Source organism: Ranitomeya imitator, chromosome 6 (genome assembly GCF_032444005.1).
Source record: "Ranitomeya imitator isolate aRanImi1 chromosome 6, aRanImi1.pri, whole genome shotgun sequence".
Lineage (NCBI taxonomy): Eukaryota > Metazoa > Chordata > Amphibia > Anura > Dendrobatidae > Ranitomeya > Ranitomeya imitator.
In genome coordinates, this window is record NC_091287.1 from 88,729,550 (window position 1) to 88,755,412 (window position 25,863).

General features: G+C 44.2%; 1 protein-coding gene across 1 annotated transcript in view; it reads right to left on the reverse strand.

The window, feature by feature from the left end:
• Window positions 1–25,863, reverse strand: part of SPMIP4 (sperm microtubule inner protein 4) — a 53,695-nt gene that overhangs the window by 21,832 nt on the left and 6,000 nt on the right. Inside the window, exons 2-5 of the mRNA XM_069729879.1 lie at window positions 13,691–13,870; window positions 9,534–9,605; window positions 1,002–1,031; window positions 740–915 (exon numbers count right to left, since the gene is read on the reverse strand). Coding sequence (XP_069585980.1) covers window positions 740–915; window positions 1,002–1,031; window positions 9,534–9,605; window positions 13,691–13,870 — 458 coding nt within the window. The remainder of the gene's footprint in view (window positions 1–739; window positions 916–1,001; window positions 1,032–9,533; window positions 9,606–13,690; window positions 13,871–25,863) is intronic.

A 25,863-nucleotide genomic window follows, 5' to 3' on the forward strand; every position in this document is an offset into this window, starting at 1 on the left:
GGATTTTATCAAAGGCACCATTCAGTACCTTACACAAACAAGTTTTCTATCATTCCTACAAGCATTGGCATTGGCAACTCTCTGTTGCTTGATAGAAGGTATTTGTCTCATGAGACTGATCCTAAGTAGACGGAATGGGCCCACTTAGGTATTGAACTGCTCCCCAGTGGGCCAAGTCCGAGCCTGCTGGTCAGTATATTTTTTTGTAATGAAGTCCAGATTTTCTGTGCTTTTTCATTTTATCAATCTGTAGCTGTCTTGCACAAGCTATGGCCCATAGGCCACATATGCCCCCTATCCATTCCGTGCATCCTCGTATTTGTGAGTCTCAGAGGCTCTCTGCTTAGTACTCCTTATAGAAAATTGAGTAGTTGTGCACGAATGTCACTTTTTTCCATTGTGGTTTATAGAAGATTTGAAAAATTTGTATGTTTCCATAACTCTTTTGACTGCAATGGAAATAGGGACACTCATGTGTGGCCATTTTGACTCCTTTCTCTTAAGGGCCAAATAGGGGAGCAGGAATCTCCCATTCTACAGAAAAGTGGAATGTCCAGAAATGAAACCCCAGTTTATCAGTATACCATAGCAGAATTTCAGGATTCAGCTTTTATTTTTGGTAAAGTAAATCTAAAACTACTCCAATGCTCAGGTCGTAGCTGTGGCCAACTGCTCCAGTTCTTGTCTGCATGAGTTCTCATACACGAGGTCCAGTATTTCTAGAATTGATCATTCATACCTTTAGTTTTGCGTAAGACGATGGTGGGATAACCGCTTGCTGGTGTTTGTGGCCGCAGTGGAGTAGAACAGCGTGAAGCTTCTTCCGAAGATGTGTAGTTGGGGAACACCGCATACTTGGAAATGTGGGAATGATATGGATGTTCTGCTGGAAAACCCTCACAGATTTGTTTCTCACTATGTTGTAAGATCACATACTTTAGTTTTTCTGGGATTTTCCAGCATTTAATCCTGTTTATAGTGTATTATATTTTTTTGCTTACCTTATAGAAGCAGCTGGTGGTTTTAGACACCTACAGATATAGAAGAGTTTCCTATTAGATCTATTAGATGTTCTTCCTTCCTGGTATATGTTACTATATTATTATAACATATTACACAACATACCACTACCATAATAATTCATAGAGACGATTGCCTCTAATTATAATGGTTTTGTGGTGCAATATAATTGTTGCATTCTATATAGTTTTATAATTGACTGTAATGGATGTAGTTATCAGGTGATTTATTGATATCCACTTCCGCTGTTTGTGTACACGTCACATTGTAGACTTAAAGGCTATGGACATCTATGACATATGTTAGTGATAACTAGACGGATCTGGCAAAATTCGAATTTACCTGTTTGCACAGATTTTCCTGGGAAATTCGAATAATAAGGGACATTAAATTCATGGAGAATGACTTCTCCTTGAATTTAATGTCCCTTATTATTCTTATGGGTTTCTCCAGATCCCAAAACATTATAAACATCATATATGATAAAAATAAAATACTTATACTCACCTGATCACTCACATCAATGGCCTCTCCACTGCTCACCATCATCTCTGCGGTTCTCGTTGCATCTTCAGATGACCTCCTCTGTTGCTGAAGTCCGAGGGGCCACTACGCCAGGACTTTCAGATCTGATGAGGCCTGAAAAGGTTCTTAACATATGGTATGTGCACAAGGTCACAGCGCATGCTGTTACCTTTTGAATGTTTGCACAGAACCCTCCCGGGCCTTCATCAAAGCTGGAAGTCCAGCATAGGTTGAGAATCTTGGTATCGTGACTCCCGGGTAGTACTGCTGTGAGAAACACTGCACACAGCAGCAATGGAGCTGAACAATGTGACAGAGTGGGAGGTGGTCAGGGGCAGAGCCAAACACCGGGGTGCAGAGAAGAAATAAACACAAAAGAGTTGTCAAACAATCAAAGATTGGAGCCAGGAGATCATGAAGCACCAAAGGAGAGAGACAGGGATAGTCAGAAGTGAAGCCAGAGGTCAGTAATCTAGAAGAACAAACAGAGTAATGCACGGAGAGCAAGGGAAACACTATGCAAACCGGGGACACACTCCAGGGGTCAAACACACAGACTAAAACAGAACGTATAGCTGACAGTGAAACCTAGTTTGGAGTGAGTATAAATACCCCTCCCATATTAAAAGAAAAGAGAAGCCAACAACATTAACCCTGAGAGAACAGGACATTATCCATGTCCTAACCATGACAGTACCCCCCTCTTAACGGGGGGCCACTGGACCCCCAGGCCTCTCAGGGTACCTGACATGAAAAGCCCACACCAGTCAATCAGCATGCACAGAACTGGCGGCCGAAACCCATGACCGATCCTCAATGGAATATCCCTTCCAATGTACTAGGTACTGAAGCCTTCGGCGCACCCACCATGAATTAATGATGCACCCTACCTCGTACTCCAGCTGACCCTCTACCAACACTGGTGGAACATTGGATGAGGAATATTCTCTAACTATCCCCACAGGTTTTAATAGGGACCTGTGAATGACATTAGATATTTTGAAGGAGGTGGGCAACTCTAATCTATAGGCCCCCGGGTTGATCACCTCTATAATCTTGTATGGACCTATAAACCAGGGGCCCAACTACATAGAGGGTATCTTAAGTTTGATGTTAAGGGTAGACAACCACATCTCCCCCACAGTCAACGCAGGAGCTGACGCAGGAGCTGACCCCCTCCTCCTATCCGCAAAATGTTTGTACCTTTTCTGAGCTTTGGAGATGTTCCCCTGAACCTCCCTCCACAGGGTTCTTAACTGTTGCACCAAACCCTCGGCACCAGGGCAACCAGAATCCATGCGGGAAAATTCTCCAAACTGTGGAAAAACCCATAATTGACCTGAAAGGGAGATTTGCCAGTAGACTGATTAATACGACAATTGAATGCAAATTCTGCCATTGGTAATACTTCACACCAGTCCTCCTGTCTGGAAGAGGCCAGGCATCTCAAAATGTGTTCTAACGATTGGTTGGTGTGTTCAGTCTGTCCGTTAGATTCCGGATGATAAGCAGAGGAGAATGACAATGTAACCCCCAACTTCTTACAAAAAGCCCTCCAAAACCTGGCCACAAATTGCACATCCCTGTCAGAAACCACATTCACAGGTACCCCATGCAACTGAACTATATGCTGAATAAACAAGCGAGCTAAGGTTTCAGCAGAAGGCAACGCTGATAACGGCACAAAATGGGCTTTCTTAGAAAACCTATCAACCACTACCCATACTACTGAGTTGCCCTTGGAAGACGGAAGATTAGTGATAAAGTCCATGGACAGATGTGTCCATAGTTTATCCACAATTGGCAAAGGTACCAATTCCCTGGCCAACCCGACCAGAGAGCTCTTAGAGCGAGCACACACCCCACAAGTATTTACAAACCTTTTGATATCAGTACCCATAGAGGGCCACCAAAAATTCCTAGCTACTGCTCCCGGGTAGCTGCAATTCCAGGGTGGGCACTCAACACAGAATCATGAAATTCTTGCAGGAGTGTAAGACGGAAATGTTCGGGTACAAACAATTTATCTGGGGGTTTATTCCTGGGAGCTTGTGCTTCTAAAATCTCTCTCTGTAACTCAGATGAGACTTCTGCCGCAACCACTCCCAGTTGAAGAATGGAGGAAGGAGGTTCTGGAGGGGACACAGAATCAAAACTTCGGGTTAAGGCATCTGCCGTCACATTTTTAGACCCTGGTCGGAACGTAATAGTAAAATGAAACCGAGAAAAAAAAAGTGCCCACCGAGCCTGTCAATCTCTTAGCGGACTCGATATAGGCCAAATTTTTATGATCAGTGATGACCGTAACGGGATGAACAGCCCCCTCCAAAAAATGCCTCCATTCTTCGAAGGCCAATTTAACCGCCAACAATTCCCTGTTGCCGACATCATATTTTCTCTCGGCCAAAGAGAATTTTTTAGAGAAAAAGGCACAGGGTTTAAGGTTAGTATGGGTGGATGGACCCTGAGACAACACTGCTCCCACCCCCACCTCCGAAGCGTTGACCTCCATGATAAAAGGTCTTGGCGGATCGGGTTGTATCATCACGGGTGCTAAAGTAAAACTTTTTTTAGTGTCTGGAAGGAATTTGTAGCGGCCACGGACCAATTTTTTACATCTGCCCCTTTGAGAGTGAGGTCCGTCAAGGGTTTCACCACCTGCAAAAACCCTTTAATGAACTTCCTATAATAATTAGTGAAGCCCAGAAATCATTGCAACCCCTTCAGGTCACGAGGTTGCACCCAATCAGAAATGGCCTGAACCTTCCCCATGCGGAATCCATCTCCTGATACAACTAAACCCAGAAAAGACAGTTGTTGCATAAAGAATGAACACTTCTCCAGCTTAGCGTATAAATGGTTCTCCCTGAATCTTATAAGAACCAAACATAGATGGTGTAAGTGTGACTGACTGTCCTCTAAGTATATCAAGATGTCATCCAGGTAAATGACCACATAGCACCCAATCAGGTCAGAAAAAACAACATTAATGAAATTCTGGAAAACAGCAGGGGTGTTAGTGAGACCGAAGGGCATAACCACATTTTCAAACAAGCCCTCGGTTGTCAGAAACGCTGTTTTCCATTCATTACCCTCTTGGATCCTTATAAGGTTATAAGCCCCTCGTAAATCAAGCTTAGAAAACCATTTGGCCCCAGTGAGTTGATTACACAAATCAGGAATCAGAGGAAGAGGATACGTGTTCTTCACAGTAATCTTATTCTGTTCCCGAAAGTCGAGGCACGGTCGCAAACCACCATCTTTTTTCTTCACAAAGAAAAACCCCACTGCCACTGGTGAGACAGAAGGCCGAGTATGCCCCTTGCGGAGACTCTCTGTGATGTACTCTTTCATGGCTTGGCGCTCAGGCCCAGACAAATTGTACAGACAAGCCTTGGGTAATTTGGCTCCTGGGACTAAATCAATAGCACAATCACCGAGTCGATGTGGTGGAAGTGCTTCAGCCTCGCTTTCGGAAAACACGTCTTCGAAGTCTTTCCGGTACTCCGGAATATCCTCCAGACCGACAGACGACACAGATACAGACTTTACCGGGTTAACAAAAGGTCCCAGGTTACAACACGGACCATTACACTTACATCCCCATTGAATGATTTTCTCTGCCATCCAATCAATGATAGGATTGTGGCGTTGCAGCCAGTGCATTCCCAGTACCAGTCCTGCAGGCAAATTATTCATAACAAAACAACTTAATTTTTCCACGTGAGTGGAACCCACTTTCAGAGAAAAGACATCAGTCCTGAAGCAAATTCCATCCCGGGTAAGAGGGGATGAATCAACAGCTACAATCTTAACAGGGTCTTTCAACCTGACTGTCCCTATCTTATTACGAGTCACAACTTGGGCATCAATCAAATTAATGGAAGAACCGCAGTCAACAAAGGTGGTGGTCACCACAGGACTGCCAGCAAGTTCCAATTCCACTTGTAGAACAATTTTTGCAAGCGGGAAAAAATGTACCTGGGAGTCTGGACAACCTCCTCGATTGTTGCCCAGACTCAGTCGTTTCTCTGAAGGGCAGGAGGGGCAGTTTCTTTTCCTATGTCCAGAGGCTCCACAGTAAAAGCATAGCTGGTTATCTCTACGGTGTCTTCTCTCTTTCTCCATAACCGAGATTGACCCAATCTGCATGGGCTCAGATACAGGTGCGGCGTCACACAATTTGGAGAACAAGGAAGTCTCTTGTTGCATAACTCCTCTAGCACGGAGTCTCCATTCGGACCGCCTGTGTGGATGAAGTGCTAGAGCGTCCTTCAGATGGTCAGACAGACCCTTGCGGAACAACCCCCTCAGGGCTGCATCTTTCCAAGAAATTTCAGCTGCCCAATGCCTAAACTCTGAGCAGAACCATTCAGCGGAGTGCCTCCCATGTCACACTCATCACCATATCCTCTGCCAGACACACTCTATCAGGTTCATCATAAATGTGTCCCAGAGCCTCAAAGAACAGGTTCACAGACATGTGTTCAGGAGCAGAGGAAGAGAGAGAGAAAGCCCATGCCTGTGGAGCCCCCCTTAACAAGGACATAATTACCCCCACCCTCTGCCTTTCATTTCCAGAGGCCTGGGGATGCAACTTAAAGAACAACTTGCATCCCTCCTTAAAGATCCTAAACAATTTTTTATCTCCAGAAAAACTGTCGGGCAACTTTACCAGTGGTTTGGGGTCTGCTAGGGATACATCAGTGGGGGCCCCCCTCCCGGAACCCCAACAGAGCAGACCTCTGTAAAGCACCTGCCACATCTCTCTGCACCTGTTGGTGCGAGTGGACCAGGGCTTGCTGCTCCATGGACAGCTTCTGCATAAGCTGGGAGAGTTCATTAATCTGCCCCGTGAGAGCCTGTACCAGATCCATGGCTTACCAACACCACCCACCAGGGAAAAAACTGCACGGTCAGCTATAATGTTATGACTTCTGGGTAATACTGCTGTGAGAAACACTACACACAGCAGCAATGGAGCTGAACAAAAACGCCGGGTTTCTAACCAGGTAGAAACAAGACCTGAGACATGTGAGTGGGAGGTGGTCAGGGGCGGAGTCAGATGCCAAGGTGCAGAGAAGAGATAAACACAAAAGAGTTGTCAAACAAGCAAAGATCGGAGCCAGGAGATCACGAAGTACCAAAGGGGAGAGACAGGGGATAGTCAGAAGTGAAGACAGAGGTCAGTAATCCAGAAGAATAAACAGAGTAACACCCGGAGAGCAAGGGAAACACTATGCAAACCGGGGACACACTCTAGGGGTCAGGCACACAGACTAAAACAGAACATATAGCTGACAGTCAAACCTAGTTTGGAGTGAGTATAAATACCCCTCCCATATTGAAAGAGAAGCCAACAACATTAACCCTGAGAGAACAGGACATTAACCATGTCCTAACCATGACACTTGGTGATTTCAGCACGAGCGGCGTCAATCTGAAAATGTAGCGAGGACCGGATGGGTGATGCAGAGGGGTCAGAGAGGTGAATGTAAAGATTTTCTTTAACATTTTGGTTGTCATTTACAGTTTTAAAAAAATGACAGCCAGCAACTGCTATTTTTTGCCGATTCCACGCAGCAGCAAATTGCAACTTTTTTTGTAAAATTCAAGTAGAATTTACTTCTCAAATGTATTTGCTCATCTCTAGAGCTTACCTTTAGTTAATAAAATTGCACTAAGTTTCAGTCTGCAATCATGATTCCTTCATTCATTTTTAGTTTCCCTGATATATGATTTGCAGCCTGATTCAAGTTTCATATCTTCTCTCATGGGAGTGTTTCTCCCAGTAATATAGGCTGGATGTGAGCTATGTGTGTATTCCGGATCATGCTGTCTTCTGTGTTTACTTATCAGCATCAGCACAACCATGTTTTTAATAGCTGTACTTCTGCTTTCTTCCTTGTCTATAGCCTGTTTTCTCTGTTCGTCTTAACATACTTTCTCCCCTCTCCACAATTGAGATTTGAGTGCAACACCCTCCCGTTTCCTCCTGCTATCGCTAACACTGAGAGAAGGGTGGAGGAGCAGAGAGGTATCCAAATCAATAGGAGAAACTCTTGACAGACTTGTAAAATTTTTGTAAAACCCAATGACCACAAAAGAAAACAGAAACCTTGGCACTCTGCTCTCTAAAGGTACCGTCACACTAGACGATATCGCTAGCGATCCGTGACGTTGCAGCGTCCTGGCTAGCGATATCGTCCAGTGTGACAGGCAGCAGCGATCAGGCCCCTGCTGTGCTGTCGCTGGTCGGGGAAGAAAGTCCAGAACTTTATTTCGTCGCTGGACTCCCCGCAGACATCGCTGAATCGGCGTGTGTGACACCGATTCAGCGATGTCTTCACTGGTAACCAGGGTAAACATCGGGTAACTAAGCGCAGGGCCGCGCTTAGTAACCCGATGTTTACCCTGGTTACCATCCTAAAAGTAAAAAAAACAAACACTACATACTTACCTACAGCCGTCTGTCCTCCAGCGCTGTGCTCTGCTCTCCTCCTGTACTGTCTGTGAGCGTCGGTCAGCCGGAAAGCAGAGCGGTGACGTCACCGCTCTGCTTTCCGGCCGCTGTGCTCACACAGACAGTACAGGAGGAGTGCAGAGCACAGCGCTGGAGGACAGATGGCTGTAGGTAAGTATGTAGTGTTTGTTTTTTTTACTTTTAGCATGGTAACCAGGGTAAACATCGGGTTACTAAGCGCGGCCCTGCGCTTAGTTACCCGATGTTTACCCTGGTTACCGGCATCGTTGGTCGCTGGAGAGCGGTCTGTGTGACAGCTCTCCAGCGACCAAACAGCGACGCTGCAGCGATCCGGATCGTTGTCGGTATCGCTGCAGCGTCGCTTAGTGTGACGGTACCTTAACTCAGCAAAATAATAGACTCCTTGCTCCCAACTAATCTTACTCTTTTTATAGTCTGGGATTTCTCAGTACAAGACAAGCAAAAGCTGGACTCCCACGCAATAAAAAGGACAGTGCGGCACTCACCACTGCTGTAATTACTTCTCTTAATTACCGTAATTGTATTGCTTAGTCTTGGTAATAACATGCAACAGTTTAGCCATTATGACAAAACTGCTGTTACCGAATTGTTACATCTTATGTGGTGAGTCAAAAGACATTTCTGCATCAGTGGTGAGTGCGGCACTATTCTTTTTTGCTATTTGAGGTTTTAAAAAAATTTGGAGATAGGCTCTCAATCCTGAGCCGAAACGTCGCCATTTTGGGCAATTAAATAGCCACATTTTTTCACCCTGAACTGGTGTGCGGCCTTTGTTTTTTGTTTGTATATGGAGGTTTTAGTCACTGCCTTGAAGGCACGGCACCCAGGAATGCTATCTGCCTGTGCTGCCTTTCGTTTTTATTCAGCTAGATAAAATTACAGACACGATGCAGCAGCAAAATTAAGATACATTTTTAATTAAATCTATTTTGATTTGCTTAACTTTGCAGTTAGGAAGTAAGTACAGGAGTTTTCATTGACTGCAAAATTGTGGCCCATACTTAGAATAGGTAATTTATACCAAAATGTGAGGGTCCAGTCAGCTGATTGAAGAGCCAGCGATCACTTGGTCCCCTGCTGAGTTTACGAGGTTTCATTGTTTGCCTTTTATTATAGCCCAATCCTATATATTTCAGAGGCCCAGAGAGGATGCGACAGCAGTCCAATGTTTAATTCCTCTCTAAGGCCTCATTTAGATGTCCGTGTTTGTTCACTTGTGCAAAAAAATGATCCTAGTGTCATCAGTGTTTTGGATCAGTTTAGTCAGTGTGTCAGCTTTTATCATCAGTGTTTCATCAGCAATTTTCATATTGAGTGCATTTACTGAACATACATTTCAGTAGGCCAACATTTCGGATTTTAAAATCATTTTTCAAGCTGGTGTTATAAAGTGATAATATTCTAATTTTGTGAAAAGCACCTGTATCTCCTGTCATGTGCATAGGTTTTCATCGGACATTCCTTTTAAGCCCAAGTTACTTACAGATCATCGCTCACACGGACAGCACTCTTTTTCAGCTTAGTCAGGTCATAGTATTGCTCAATCGGTAGCCCCCTGGATAACATAAAAATTGTGTTAAAAGTACAACAGGGTAACGTTTGGTTCCAGCATCAGAACACAGTGTTCATTTGAAGTAGTGGTGACTATGAGAGTTAGCACGCTGCCCAATGCCTAACTGGTAAATAATATATGCTGATGTTAGTTTTGATCCACAATCTGTGATGGTTTGGGGAGCCATGTCATCTGCTGGAGTAGGTCCACTGTGTTTTATCAAGACCAATGTCAGCGCAGCCGTCATGCTTCCCTCTACCGAAAAGCTTTTTGGAGATGGAAATTTCATTCTCCACCACGACTTGGCAGCTGTCCACACTGACAAAAGTACCAAGGGCCTGGGGGTACTCGGTATCGAATCTGGTTGCAATTAAAGGGGTGGTCACAGTGGCAGCAACCCCGTCCGTGGCCCTAAAGCTCCCGGTGTAGTGGGCAAGGATGGTGTGTTGCCAGTAAATAAACGGAGGACATAGGGTTGCAGTCTTTACCTGGTTTACTGATGTTAGTCAGCCCAAGTCCAGGGTACTGGCAACAGGTGTCGATGGAGTCCAGGCAGCCTGAAGACGAGTGGGATTCCCTTTGCCAGGTCAGTTTGGAACCTTCCACTATGCGCTGGTTACTAGTCCCTTGCTGCCTGTGGTTTCCTGACAAGGTCCTCTCTTACTCCCTGTCCTGGGACAGTACCTGCATGATAGGCAACTTGAGCCGTCTCCTTTGGGGTCTCTATACACAGTGACTCCAGGCTCTGGGTGCTGCTGTACCTCAGGTGTCATATGGGCAAGTCCCCTTCAGTTTCCTGCCCTCCGGTTCTGCCGTGGGACTTGTAGTTCCACACAGCCTTAGGCTCCCGGTGCCCGGTTTCTGGCCTGGTGTCAGAATATGTTGGATGTACAGCTTACCTGCAAAAGGGATTCCCCTCGTCCTCAGGCATGGCATCACCCTCCCCGAGAGGAAGTCAACACCACTGTGGTACCTGAACTCCTGGGTGCCACAAATACCTGGTTTAAAAACAGCAGTATCAGGGTATGTGCACACGTTCAGGTTTTTTCACGTTTTTTTCGCGATAAAAACGCGATAAAACCACATTAGAAACCGCAGACATATGCATCCTATCATTTAGAATGCATTCTGCAATTTTTGTGCACATGATGCTTTTTTTTCCGCAAAAAAAAACGCATCGCGGTAAAAAAAGCAGCATGTTCATTAATTTTGCGTATTTTCTGCGTTTTCCCCGCTATTCTATGCATTTGGGAAAAAACGCACCAAAAACGCACCAGAAACGCGTCAAAAACGCATGAGAAAACGCAAAAAAAACGCATGCGGATTTTTGGCAGAAATGTCCAGTTTTTGTCAGGAAAATTTCTGCAAGAAATCCTGACGTGTGCACATACCCTTACTGTGCTTGATTGGGCAGCAAACTTGCCTGACTTTAACCCCATAATCTATGGGGTACTGTCAAGAGGAAGATGAGACAGCAGGCCCAATAATGCAGACGAGCTGAAGGCAGCTATCAAAGCAACCTGGGCTTCCATAACACCTCAGCAGTGCCACAGGCTGATCGCCTCCATGCCGCACCGCATTGATGCAGTAATTGATGCAAAATGAGCCCCGACCAAGTATTGAGTGCATTTACTGAACATACATTTCAGGAGGACAACATTTCAGATTTTAAAATAATTTTTCAAGCCGGTGTTATAAAGTATTCTAATTTACTGAGATAATGACTTCTGGTTTTTTATTAGATGTAAGCCATAATCATCGACATTAACAGAAATAAACACTTGAAATAGATTACTCTGTTTGTAATGATTGTATATAACTTATGAGTTTCACTTTTTGTATTGAAGACCTGAAATAAATTAACTTTTTGATGATGTTCTAATTTTGTGAGATGCACCTGCACATGCAAAATACACTTTATTTTGCTGCCAGACTATTGATTAATAAAATATTTTGGAAAATTAAAGGGGTTGTCCACTGCTTGGACTTATACTCACTTCCGGTGCTGGAGCTGTTCCAGCGGTGTGGCCACTGTCTCTCCTGGCAGTCACGTAACAGTATGACGTCACGCGAAACCTGCGGCCAATCAGCATTTGATTCACTCTCCCCGCATTCGGAAGTGTCACATAGTGGACATCTGAAGGAAGATAGAAAGCAGCAGCGCTCACTTCCTCCAGATAAAAGCGATTTCACTGAAATGTGACGTCACATTGTTACACAATCACCAGGAGAGGCAATGCCGACACCGCTGGAACAGCTCCGGCACCGGAGGGGAGTATAATGATATGTGCACATGTATAGAGCTCTTCTGCAGATTTTTCCGCAGCGGATTTGATAAATCCGCAGGGGAAAACCGCTGCGGTTTTTACTGCGGATTTATCGCGTTTTCTATTGCGGATTCCGCTGCGGATTTACATCTGCAGTTTTTTATTGGAGCAGATGTAAAAACGCTGCGGATTCCGCATTTCCGCGTATTTTTTTCCGCAACATGGGCACAGCGTTTTTTGTTTCCCATAGGTTTACATTGTAATGTAAACTCATGGGAAACTGCTGTGGATCCGCAGCTAAATCCGCATCGTGTGCACATAGCCTAAGTGTTATTATTTTAAAACATACAGATTGCGAAGGGATTGTCCGAGTAGTGGGCAAACCCTTTAAGGATTCGACTTTAGTAAGGTAACAATCCCTTTGATAATCCAGACTCACTTTTTCTGGATTATTAGATGTGCGCCCCTTTGAAGAAGCTCACGCGAAACGTGGTCCTGGTTGTGCATTACACACGGTAAATACAATTTTGTCCTGTCTTCTCTTTTTGCTTTATGATGCTGCTTGTAGCTTTCTAATAAATTCAGTATAATTTTCCACTTGGATTTACTGGAACTTGAGAAGTTTTCTGGTATTATTGATAAATTGAAGCATTATGAACTTTAGAGTTTTTTGACCGGTCTATTAATGTATTGTACTCGGGCTTTACATACGATAGCACTTCACAGTGGTGGAACTTCAGGCTAACCAGATGCACAATAGGACTTTTTTTTAACCTTTTTATCTCATGCCTAAGTTTTTTAATCATTTTATGATTTTTATTTCCTTCTGTTGTCTCCTGGCATAATAAAGATAATTGATTTTGTATAATAATGTGGAATAGTCTCCCTTGTCTATAGGTTTTGTTCTTTTTTTAAGGAGTGGCCATTCTTTTGTGATTACTTTCGCATATGTTATGATTCGTGTAAATTATTAGCTGTTAGATCATTTGCGGAATTTTGCTGTTCTTGGAAACTGGCAATATATTACAAAGACATACTGATAGGGAATTTAGATTGAGAGCCCCATAGAGGACAGAAATGATAATGTGTGCAAACTGTAAAGCGCTGCGGAATATGTTAGCGCTTTATAAAAATAAAGATAATTATTATATAGTATGTATTATGATGAGGGATTCGGGATAGAGTCTACCTACCTCTGCTACCTAGTGACATCTAGTGGTGGAATATGAAAATAACAGGTGTAACTGAATTCTGCAATAAATGAAGTGACTTTATATGAGAAATCCTGACCTCTAGTGGTCATATAGGAAGTTCCTATATACAGGCGAATTGTAGTTACATGATACCTTCTTCCCTGGCTGAGCAGATGAGAAATGCAGACAATTGAGATAACTTAAGTTTCAGCCTCAGGCTTTGTCTGTTACAGAAACTGACGTGTTATAACATTTTCAAGTGGATAAAAAAGTTCCGTAGGATTCACTATCCTAATAAATGGATGACTTGCTAAAAAGACCTAATATGTGTCATCATAATTTTCACATGTGGGTAAAACCACAAATTCAATTTTAATAAAATATAATATCTGACAATTTACTTGGATTTTTTTTTCATATGGTTCATCAAATAAAGATAAAACATACAGGGCAATAATTGCAGCCAATAAAGAGAAGTTACTGTTCAATTACAAAATATCTGAACTTGGTATTGGCCAGTAATTTAGAATCACTTTGCAATTGCCCAAGAATATGACTTATACATGTCCAAAATATAATATTAAAGAATAAAAATAGAGTTTTAGCTAAGTAAGTTTCGATAGCGTACCTGGGCCAAGGGTCTCCTCCATACCCATAGTGCTTATGCCCTTTTGCCTCTTGTGATGGGGGTTCTGTCTTCGGTCGCCGATCCTCTGGAAGAGCCACAGCTCCGATTCCTCCATAGTCTCTTTCTCTGCCCCATGGAAGCCTTGGTATAATGGGTGTTGATGAACGATACTCATTATATCTGCATGATAGTTAGAATCATGGATCATGTTCACATTGGAAATAATTTCATTGGCTTCAAAAGATTGTATTAATTGATGCTGAAAAAATAAAAATGCTGTGAAATAATAAGAGGATATCTGGGAAACCAAAACCAGAATAAAGCAATCAATAGATGTAAGTTTGGCGTAGTTCTGTCTCTTTAAGTGACTCATCCTATCAGCATCCAGTGTTCCTACACTTATAGCCTTGAGCAGTCATGAGTCAATCAATACGTTCGCGGTTTCTATGGGTCACAAATGTGCTAGCAACAGATATGCAAACATGACTCTCCAACATATAGGAGTAGCATTCCTGTATGCAGACAAGCATGAAGGAGTGTATTTATTAAAGGGGCCTAAATAAATCTTATATGCACAGTGTTTCTGTATATATATATATATATATATATATATATATATATACTAGATTGTGGCCCGATTCTAACGCATCGGGTATTCTAGAATATGCATGTCCCCGTAGTATATGGACAATGATGATTCCAGAATTCGCGGCAGACTGTGCCCGTCCTGATTGGTCGAGGCAACCTTTATGACATCATCTTCGCCATGGCAACCATTATGACATCTACGTCGCTACTGTTCCCGTCACTGATTGGTCGAGGCGAATTCGCGGCAGACTGTGCCCGTCGCTGATTGGTCGAGGCAACCTTTATGACATCATCGTCGCCATGCTGTGCCTGTCGCTGATTGGTCGAGGCCTGGCGGCCCGATTGTGGCCCGATTCTAATGCATCAGGTATTCTAGAATATGCATGTCCCTGTAGTATATGGACAATGATGATTCCAGAATTCGTGGCAGACTGTGCCCGTCGCTGATTGGTCGAGGCAACCTTTATGACATCATCGTCGCCATGGCAACCATTATGACATCTACGTCGATACTGTGCCCGTCGCTGAATCAGAAACGTGGGATTTCTACGTCCTTTATGACATCATTATGACATCTTCGTCGCTGTGCCCGTCACTGATTGGTCGAGGCCTGGCGGCCTCGACCAATCAGAGACGCGGGATGTCTACGTCCTTTATGACATCATCGTCATGACAGTGTAAGAGTACGGATAGCAGAAAGGACCAGAAAATCCAACGCGTTTCGGAAAGAAGCGCTTTCCTTCTTCAGGGATGGTCCTTAGTGCCTGCATTAACCCTTATATAGCGGACGGAGTCCAATCTGCTGATGTTTTCAGCAACCCGGCCACTTTATCATAGGCTGATTCGGGGAGTCTGAGACAGTGACTATAGCGGGCATCGGTGACTCTCCAAGCAACACAGGACGCCGGACACATACATCAGCAGAAGCCACGAGAAAGGAGCATCTCTCTCTGACTCATAACCAGCGCTCTGCACAAGGTAACCAGCGGCTTACATGCATCGGATTTCTGACCCGGTCTAACCCGATTGCAGCACGCCGAACTACGTCCCCTTTTTAGTGAACCTTTGTCACCGGCCAGGGAACGCTTCCCTTTTTTTATTATTATTTTGTAACCATACTTTCTTTTTTTCCATTTTCTGCATGCACATTTTTGCAAGGACACTGTTATTTCTCCACTAAGTTTTCTCATGCGGTGGGAATAAGTATATCTAAAACAGAGCCTATTTAATTATTCCATCTCTATTATGACTTTTGGGTGACCATTTGAGATTTGTCATCACCGTCCCTCTTGAAGGTGGCACGTATTACTGTTTATTATAGACACCGCCATTATAGACCGCTTAACCAAAATTAATTGGCTTTTTGTTGGTAATATACCGTTGGCTTGGTGTGACTTATTGCGCTGCTAATTCATTTGTGTAAAATTTGACCTTTTGTATACATTTATCCCTAGGGACTATTTTTTTCTAGTCGGACTTCGTTGTGGGAAAAGTGCAATTATACGTCTGTAGAGTGTTTATTCATATATTTGCGTCTTTTTACATCATTTTTTCTATTAAACATAGGGCTATCCCCCCTTCTTTTGATCTCGTTGTGCGCAAATTTATTTCTTTGAAGTAGTTACTTAAATGTACCATATTTTTGTGCTATGTACAAATAAACTTATCAAAAGTAGCAACCAAGCTGCATACATAGTCAAAAATGTAAACGCAAACCATGGCAAATGGACAGGTTGCATTTTCCTTTCCAATAATTTTTGGTATGTCATCAGCCATAAGTGTTTTTAGATGGTCTTAGACTCTAGAAATACATGAATATTGTACCTGTTGGATCTGTTGGATGAAATAATGTTTTTCCTTCTTTCTTATGCTGTGTCTGCAGCTTTGGCTAGCTTTACTTCCAGCCCCAGTACAGACCAAGTAAAGCCTTGAAAAAGTATTCACAGCACATGAATTGTTCCTCATTTGTTCACGTTGCGCACAGAAACTTAAAAGTATTTTATTAGGATTTTATGTGATGCACCAACTCAAAGCAGCAAGTATTTGTGAAATGTAAAGGAAATGATGGCTCAGTGAGATTGGATGGAGAAAGTTCTACTTTGGTCTCATCTGGACACAGCACCTTCTTCCACATATTAGCTGCGTCCACTACGTGGCATGTGGAAGAAGGGGCTCTGGTCAGATGAGACCAAAGGTGCTCTGGGCTAAATGCAAAACGCTTTGTGTGACGGAAAACTAACATTGTACGCCATCCTGAAAACACCATCCCCACCGTCAATCCCAGCAGCAGTGTAAGAGTATGACTGGGACGGTCATGTGCTTCTGCCTTAATAAGAAAACTGTTACAATTAATCTATAGGAAAATGTGTTTTATTATGCGTAGAACCTTATAGGCACCAAAGTGCATGGTTAATGTATTGTGATATAATAGATATAATATGTACAATTTCATAGTTTTATAAGTACTATGTGGATCTCTCTAATGTGTTTTTGATGAATGTATAATGTATTGACATATTAGGAATAAGGTAAAGTTTAGGGATAAGCTTAGGATCTGAGGTATAGCATAGGATATAGGATATAGCATTAGCGTCAGATATAAGCTAGGGAAAGTGCAGTTGTGGGCACAGTAGATTCAGGAAGAAGAAATGCACAAGTTTAGGAACAGTTAAGTGGTTGGGAAAAGCCTAGCCTATGGGAGGGAGCAAGGTTATAATAAGGGGAGTTGGAGATTAATTGTGATAGTGATCAAGGTCAGTGGGCTGGAGGGCACAACTATCAAGAGCATGAGAATGGCCACGATACACCCAGGGCTGCCACTAGAAATTTCGGGGCCCCATACTGGCAAAATTTTCGGGGCCCCCTTGAGACTCCGCCCAGGCTCCACCCCAGCCCCGCCTCTACGCTCCACCCCTCGAACTGTCCACAGTCCCACCGCTCTCTCTTGGAAAATCTCTACTTCTCACCTATCACACATTAACAGTTCCCATCACCAGATCACACATATAGCCGGCAGCTTTTGTTTTGGCCAAAAGATTTTTTAAGCCGCCACCATAACACGGTAGACACTTTTGGCCGGGCCCTACTGTACTGTAACCTATTAAATATTTGTTAAAATATGCAATACAATTTAGGTATATTTTTATTTATTTTTCAATTTTTAAAATGACCTATAATACTACATACAAGGAACAAATATCACAGCACTATGACCAGATGACATATTACCACCACAGTGACCGAATAATATCAAACACAAGGAACAAATACCACAACACCATGACCAGACCGCATATTACCACCACATAGTGACTGAATACTACAATACTGATCAGTAATAAAAAAAAAAAAACACAATACTATGTGTCCAGCACTCTGCCCCATCTGTGTCCAGCACTGAGTCTGCCCCATCTGTTTCCAATCCTGCCCCATCTGTGTCCAGCACTCTGCCCCATCTGTGTCCAATCCTGCCCCATCTCTGTCCAGCACTCTGCCCCATCTCTGTCCAGCACTCTGCCCCATCTCTGTCCAGCACTCTGCCCCATCTCTGTCCAGCACTCTGCCCCATCTCTGTCCAGCACTCTGCCCCATCTCTGTCCAGCACTCTGCCCCATCTCTGTCCAGCACTCTGCCCAGCACTCTGCCCCATCTCTTCCCAGCACTCTGCCCTGTCTCTTCCCAGCACTCTGCCCCATCTCTGTCCAGCACTCTGCCCCATCTCTGTCCAGCACTCTGCCCCATCTCTGTCCAGCACTCTGCCCCATCTCTGTCCAGCACTCTGCCCAGCACTCTGCCCCATCTCTTCCCAGCACTCTGCCCCATCTCTTCCCAGCACTCTGCCCCATCTCTGTCCAGCACTCTGCCCCATCTCTGTCCAGCACTCTGCCCCATCTCTGTCCAGCACTCTGCCCCATCTCTGTCCAGCACTCTGCCCCATCTCTGTCCAGCACTCTGCCCAGCACTCTACCCCATCTCTGTCCAGCACTCTGCCTCATCTCTGTCCAGCACTCTGCCCCATCTCTGTCCAGCACTCTGCCTCATCTCTGTCCAGCACTCTGCCCCATCTCTGTCCAGCACTCTGCCCCATCTCTGTCCAGCACTCTGCCCCATCTCTGTCCAGCACTCTGCCCCATCTCTGTCCAGCACTCTGCCCCATCTCTGTCCAGCACTCTGCCCCATCTCTTCCCAGCGCTCTGCCCCATCTCTTCCCAGTGCTCTGCCCCATCTCTGTCCAGCACTCTGCCCCATCTCTGTCCAGCGCTCTGCCCCATCTCTGTCCAGCGCTCTGCCCCATCTCTGTCCAGCGCTCTGCCCCATCTCTGTCCAGCGCTCTGCCCCATCTCTGTCCAGCGCTCTGCCCCATCTCTGTCCAGCGCTCTGCCCCATCTCTGTCCAGCGCTCTGCCCCATCTCTGTCCAGCCCTCTGCCCCATCTCTGTCCAGCACTCTGCCCCATCTCTGTCCAGCACTCTGCCCAGCACTCTGCCCCATCTCTTCCCAGCGCTCTGCCCCATCTCTTCCCAGCGCTCTGCCCCATCTCTTCCCAGCGCTCTGCCCCATCTCTGTCCAGCGCTCTGCCCCATCTCTGTCCAGTGCTCTGCCCCATCTCTGTCCAGCGCTCTGCCCCATCTCTGTCCAGCGCTCTGCCCCATCTCTGTCCAGCGCTCTGCCCCATCTCTGTCCAGCCCTCTGCCCCATCTCTGTCCAGCACTCTGCCCCATCTCTGTCCAGCACTCTGCCCAGCACTCTGCCCCATCTCTTCCCAGCACTCTGCCGCATCTCTTCCCAGCACTCTGCCCCATCTCTGTCCAGCACTCTGCCCCATCTCTGTCCAGCACTCTGCCCCATCTCTGTCCAGCACTCTGCCCAGCACTCTGCCCCATCTCTTCCCAGCACTCTGCCCCATCTCTGTCCAGCGTTTTGCCCCTGTGTCCAGCGTTCTTCCCTGGGCCCCCGGATCACCGCTCTCAAGAAAAAAAAAAAAAAGAAGTTCTTCTTACCTGCCGCGCTCCTGCGGCGGGCGAAGTCTCCACGCAGCTGCAGCGTGCATGCACTCGCCGGCGACTGACAATGATGTCAGACGCCAGCGACATGCACGCACGCTGCGGCTGACGTCAGCGCCTGCCAGCCTCAGATTGGCTGGCGGCGCTGCGGCTGTTAACTATTGACGTGCGGGTCCGCGCCCACACCTTTGTTACACCATGCGATCATGCTGCCACAGCGGGACACTAGACGACGAAAGAAAGTTTCAAACGATCTGCCACGACGTACGATTCTCAGCGGGGTCCCTGATCGCAGGAGCGTGTCAGACACAGCGAGATCGCTGGAACGTCACGGATATATCGCTGGAACGTCATGAATCGTGCCGTCGTAGCGATCAAAATGCCACTGTGTGACGGTACCCTTAATCTCTTTCCACAAGGAAAGTATATCCTATATGATGTATACAGCAGTCTCAGTGTCTCTTATGTAATGTATGCAGCAGTCTCACTGTATGCTGTGTGTGGATATACAGCAGAATCTCATTGTATCATATGCTAAGTGAATACAGTAGAGTCTCGATGTCTCCTATGTGATGTATACAGCAGACCTCACACTTCTTGAGTTCTATAACTGTTATGTGAGCAATTCTGAATTTCTTACTTTGAGGAGACATACGTTGCAATATGGGTTCAGAGAAAGTTACAGTTGAGAGCAGTACTTTTTAAAATCACCATCGGAAAGAGTAAACTGTGCTCCTGACTGACTGATGCAATTCTGAGAAAGCAGTGGCGAGTAACAACATCATAAATACCAGCTCACATCATGGGTTTGGAACAGTCTATGAGAGAGTGGGTTTTAAGCACAATATAGTCAAACGACTGCAATTTCTTCCTGCCAATTATCTTGGGTTCTTGTTACGGCCATGAGATGAAATTTTGAAGAATATGGGACACTGGAATCTTGAGCTCTCTCCCTTGACCCCTCTATCAAACGTAAGTCCATTCGGTGGCAAAAAAAAACTATTTGAAGGGAAAATAGAAAATTCCAACAAGTACTTTCATATTTGATCCGAGTGAGTAGGCTGATAAATAAGATAGCAATGAGGACATCATTGTTCCATGCCTATTCAGCAAACAGAGGCCAGAGCTGGTTGTCGTAATGTCACGTTGAGTTAGTCCCTTGTCTATGTCAGGGTATAGAGTCAATGCTAAATACCCTAAGGGAGGTAGTCATGAAGGATAGTAGAGAATGCATCATTGGATTGTCACATTCTTATAATGGTTTGGTCTAAGACAAAACTTCTCCACATAGCAGAGATATAAGGCAATTATATGCCACTTTTGTGGGGAGGTTTTGAGGACCTGGAGTTATAGCACCAAAAGTTTTGGCCAGTGCTCCATGTGGGCTGAGAAGTTACACACAACATTTACAGCCTCCTGTGGACTTAGCTTAGCAAGCTGCAAAACCAATCTAGATAAGCCCTCCATATCTAACGAAAGTATTCTTTTGTGGGCTCACCTGCTGAAGTGGAGTTTTCAAGCCGTAGATCAGGGTAAGCAGCAGGGACTGCAGGCGATGGAGCAGCCAAACGTGTCTTGGCAGATAGCACATAGATTATTGAGGACCAGGCACAGTGGAATATGGAGGATGGCAGACAAACAACGCAGAGAAATAAGCAACAGGTGAAGCAGAGGCAGATGTGACACACAAGAATATTAGATCATGGGAATACGTGGTCAATATTAATCTGATATCTTCCAGCAGGGATGCAGTTAATAACAGAAATAACAAAGAAGTAGTAATGGTATCATTTTTATTGGGGGGAGAACCTCTTACAGAGCTGTATCATTACTTCCATTTGAAAAAACGTGATGACATTCTCCCTTTGAGATGTGCATGGCTAATATTTTCTATGCTACGATGCACTAAAAATGGATACATGATATTCATATTAATAATTGACAATCAGTCTGAGAATTATCTCATTTTTTATGTCGTTGGATTAGTAGTTTGATGAGCAGTCTCTAAGGAAGCAATTATTTTGTACATTTCCTTTGGGAAACCAGCGTTGACATTAGAAATTCAAATGTAATTTGCAAACACGAATGAACAAGATTTTTATTTTCTTTTGGAAATCTATGTACTTAGTACCAACCATGTAATTAAAACACAAAAGTCGTAAATCAACAGTGCCCTCAGTTTCATTTATCCAGCTCATATAGGAAGGGTCCTTTATTAACAATCGTCCAGTAAGTCTGAAGTAATATAAAAATTCAGACTAGATGCAATAATGTAGATTGGAGCTATTGACATTCTCAAGGGGGCACTTTTTGTGCTTAAAATTAGTTTTATTGGTATCCTTATTAAAAAAAAATATCTTGGCAATCTTCCCTCATCGGGATTGCACTAATAGAATCTGGAAATAAAAAGGCTCCAACTCATTAAGAATGGCATTTTGCTCACCAGTCTCACCCCCCATCACCTCCAAAAAACCCCAAACATATATTTTCATCTTTTACGTTTGAAAAATTACAAAAAGGAAAAAATGAGCCGATGTAAAGGTTTAGGCCGATGTAGAGGTTTGTGTGCTCAGATAACTTTGACCTTTATTAGCCTGTTAGGGTTATGGCTTGTTCACTATCATTGTTACGAAAGGCCAAGTGATGCAAATTTCCCAGTTTTATAAAAACCCAGCCTCCTCTAACCTTGTGCCAAAAAAAACTGCAGCCATGGGGTCTTCTAAGCAGCCGCCTAGCACTTTGAAAATAAAAATGATGGAGATCAACAAAGCAGGAGAAGGCTGTTTCCAAGTTGCCCTTTCTTCAGTTTGAAATGTGACTAACAAATGGCAGTTAACATGAACAGTGGAGGTCAAGATCAGGTCTAGAAGACCAAACAAAATTTCAGTGAGAGCTGCTCCTAGAATTGCAAGAGATGCAAATCAAAACCCCCGCTTGACTGCAAAAGACAATCTAATATATTTAGCAGACTCTTGAGTTGTGGTACATTGTTCTACTGTTCAGTGACACCTGCACAAATATGACCTTTATGAAAGAGTCATCAGAAGGAAATCTCTCCGGCATCCTCACCATAAATTTCAGCACCAGAAGTATGCAAAAGAACATCCAAGCAAGCCTGATGCATTTTGGAAACAAGTCCTGAGGATCGTTGAGGTTACAATTGAACTCTTTGGCCTCAATGAAAAGGTATGTATGGGGAAAGAAGGGCACAGAGTTTCAGGAAAAGAACATCTCGCCATCCATTAAGCATGGGGGTGTGGAACGCCAGCCAGGGCCGTGGGGTACTCGGTACCGGGTCCGGGACTTAAGGGGATCTGTCACAGTGGCGGCGACCCGGTCCGTGGCCCTGGGCGCCCATGTGAAAGGGAAAGTCTTTAAAGGGGTTTTGGTTAAAGTTTGTGTTCATGACGCCACCTATGGTATTCTGTCAAAGGGGACCAACGTTGCTTAAAGGGGTCTTCTGGGGTGATGTTATGGCAGCTAGAATGGAATAACTTCCCACAGGTGAAGTAGGTCCCCAGGGCTCCCGGTGTGTAAGTGGAGATGGTGAGTTGTGTAACAAGAAATGGAGGACACAGGTTTGCAGTCTCTTTACCTGGCTTACTGAAGACTTCAGGCAGCAGCAGTCCAGGGCACCAGATCACAGGTACAGGCAGGATCCGGCCGACTTGGAAGCAAATTCAGAGTCCCCTTTACCAGGGAGTTAAAAGCCTTCCTACTAGCACGGTGGTGTAGCCCCTTGCTGCCTATGGCTTCTATCAAGGTCCTCACAGTTCTCTCTGTCCTCCTTAAAGGGTAGGACACTAAACCATATGACAGGTGGCTTGAACCTTTTTACAGGGTTTCTATCACGACCCGGGCTCTATGCGCCACTGTGTCTCCTGGGTATTACGGCAGAGAGGTGATGTGTAATCCAGCTGTCCTGCCGGTTTCTGCTGTAAGTCCTGGAGTCCTTCACAACCTCGGTCTTCCGGCTACTGGTGTCTGTGCTCTGCCAGGGAGGTAACCTAGTTGCAACTGTCCTCCCCAATTGTCACTCTCCTGTGCTTCGCTCTCCTGCATGTCCACTACATGCTGTTCTGCCTTCTGTATTCTCTGTCCACGAGCTGTAGCACCTTCGTGGCTTCTCCCCAGTCCTACTGAGTTCTCTCTTCTCTCTCTCTTTCTGCCAGGAGCTGCAGACGCCAACATCAACTCAGCTATTATCCTTTCTTACCAGCCCCGCCTCAGCTGATGTTCCATGACAAGCTCCTCTTTGGCCTTCTCTGACTCACTGACTGACTTTCCCTCCAGACCAGAATCTATAAGGGGAAGCCACCCATAAACTGGATCAGGGCTCCCCATTCTGGCCTGGAGTGTGAACATGTTGTATGCTTTGTGGTTACCTGATAAAGAAGATCTTCCTTCGCTTCCAAGCGTGACATCACTCTCCCCGTGAGGAAAGCAATGCCACTGTGACAACCAGGACCCTGGTGATCTGCTTTTTTTCTACAAAATTAAACAACTAAATGAACATCCTCCAAGGCCGGTGATTCCATAATTTTTGCCAGGGGTTGTATATTGACAATACAATTTAAGCCTCACATAAAAGTAACTAATCTAAGGATTAATATATGAGAATATTTTGAGCAAATCAAAATGCTGCAACCAAATTATTATGACAGACTATTGTTATTGTGGTGGAGGAGTTGGAGGGAATTAATTGCCTTTGATCCTATGAGTTCTAAAACACTTGCTCTTTACGGAGGGATTACTCAGTAATTTAGCACAATGCTTGTGCCTGTCACTGTGAATGATTTATAAGTAAAGCCTGAAGGCTCAGTTGTCACCCAACAGTCCTGTGATATGATACCACTGGAAAACGTATTAGGCTTAGATGAAGCATGAAGGCCAGTAACCACACCACTGTGTACAGTAGACTTTCATATTGTGGTATTCTGCTATGCAGTGTTACTGATTGGTAGCTCCTGAATTCTTATTCACACATTGCATGTCCACTGAGCTTTTTCTCTTTGTGGTTCAATTTAATACAACATGGTCTTTTAAAGTAGTTTTACATTTGTAGGAAAACTTCTATGCTTGAGTGCAGTTTGATTTAAAAAAAAAAACAAAACAAAGGAAAAACAGAAATCTTTGCAACTGTACCTTACTCACCTTCCCTGGGTTCAGCGAAAAGTTTCTGCCACTGCCCTCAGTGTCTGCTATTGTCTGCCATGCTGATATTACATGTACAGTGTTGCAGTCAAAGAGTGAACGAGCCGCTCAGAGTCGCTAAGTTCAGTGATTGGCTGCAGAGGTGGCGACGTGACGTCAGCACTCCAGACAACAAAAGAAACCGGGAGTAGCAGCGGAGTCTCAGCGTTAGAGCTGGGGAAGATGAGTAAAGCGCAGTTTGCTTGTTTTTACAAATATACTGCAACAAATCTATTGCATATGAATATACAGTGGCAGGTAAAAGTTTGGACACCCCCGGTCAAAATTAGTGTTATTGTGCACAGTTAAGCAAGTTGAAGATGAAATTATCTATAAAAGGGCTACAGTTAAAGATAACACATTTCCTTTTTATTTTAGGCAAAAAATATACTTATATTTTGATCTTTTACATTTTAAAAATTACAAAAAAGAAAATGGACTGATGCAAAAGTTTGAGCACCCTGTATGGTTAGTACCTAATAGCACTCCCTTTTGAAAATATCACAGCTGGTAAACACTTTCTGGAGCTAGCCAAGTATTTCACTTGTTGTTTGAGGGATTTCATTTAATTCTTCCTCAGAAAATTCTTCCAGTTCTGTGATATTCCTGGGTCGTCTTGCATGAACAGCTGTTTTGAAATGTGGCCACAGATTTTCAACGATGTTCAGATCAGAGGACTGTAAGGGACATTGAAAAATCTTCAGCTTGTGCCTTTTGAGGTCGTCTAGTGTGGATTTTGACGTGTGTTTAGAATCATTATCCATTTGTAGAAGCCATCCTCTTTCTAGCTTACTCAAAAGCTTGGCACAAAACTAAAGTCATTTCAAATGGCAACTTTCTGGCTTTAAGAAACACTAAAAGAATTCAAGGACAAAAAATGTGGTAGTCAGTCATGGTTGCTTTTTTTAACCAAGCATAGGGGAATCACTCTATTCTAAGGAAAAAATTATAAAATCACCCTTTAAATTTTCATACTCAAAAATAACACCTGCATCAAATTAGATCTGCTTGTTAGTCTGCATCTAAAAAGGAGTGATCACACCTTGGAGAGCTGTTGCAACAAGTGGACTGCCATGAATCATGGCTCCAATGCGAGAGATGTCAATTGAAACAAAGGAGAGGATTATCAAACTCTTAAAAGAGGCTAAATCGTCATGCAATGTTGCAAAAGATGTTGGTTGTTCACAGTCAGCTGTGTCTAAAATCTGGACCAAATACAAACAACATGGGAAGGTTGTTAAAGGCAAACATACTGGTATACCAAGGAAGACATCAAAGCGTCAAGACCGGAAGCTTCACGCAATATGTCTCCAAAACAGGAAATGCACAACAAAACAAATGAGAAATGAATGGGTGGAAACTGGAGTCAATGTCTGTGACCGAACTGTAA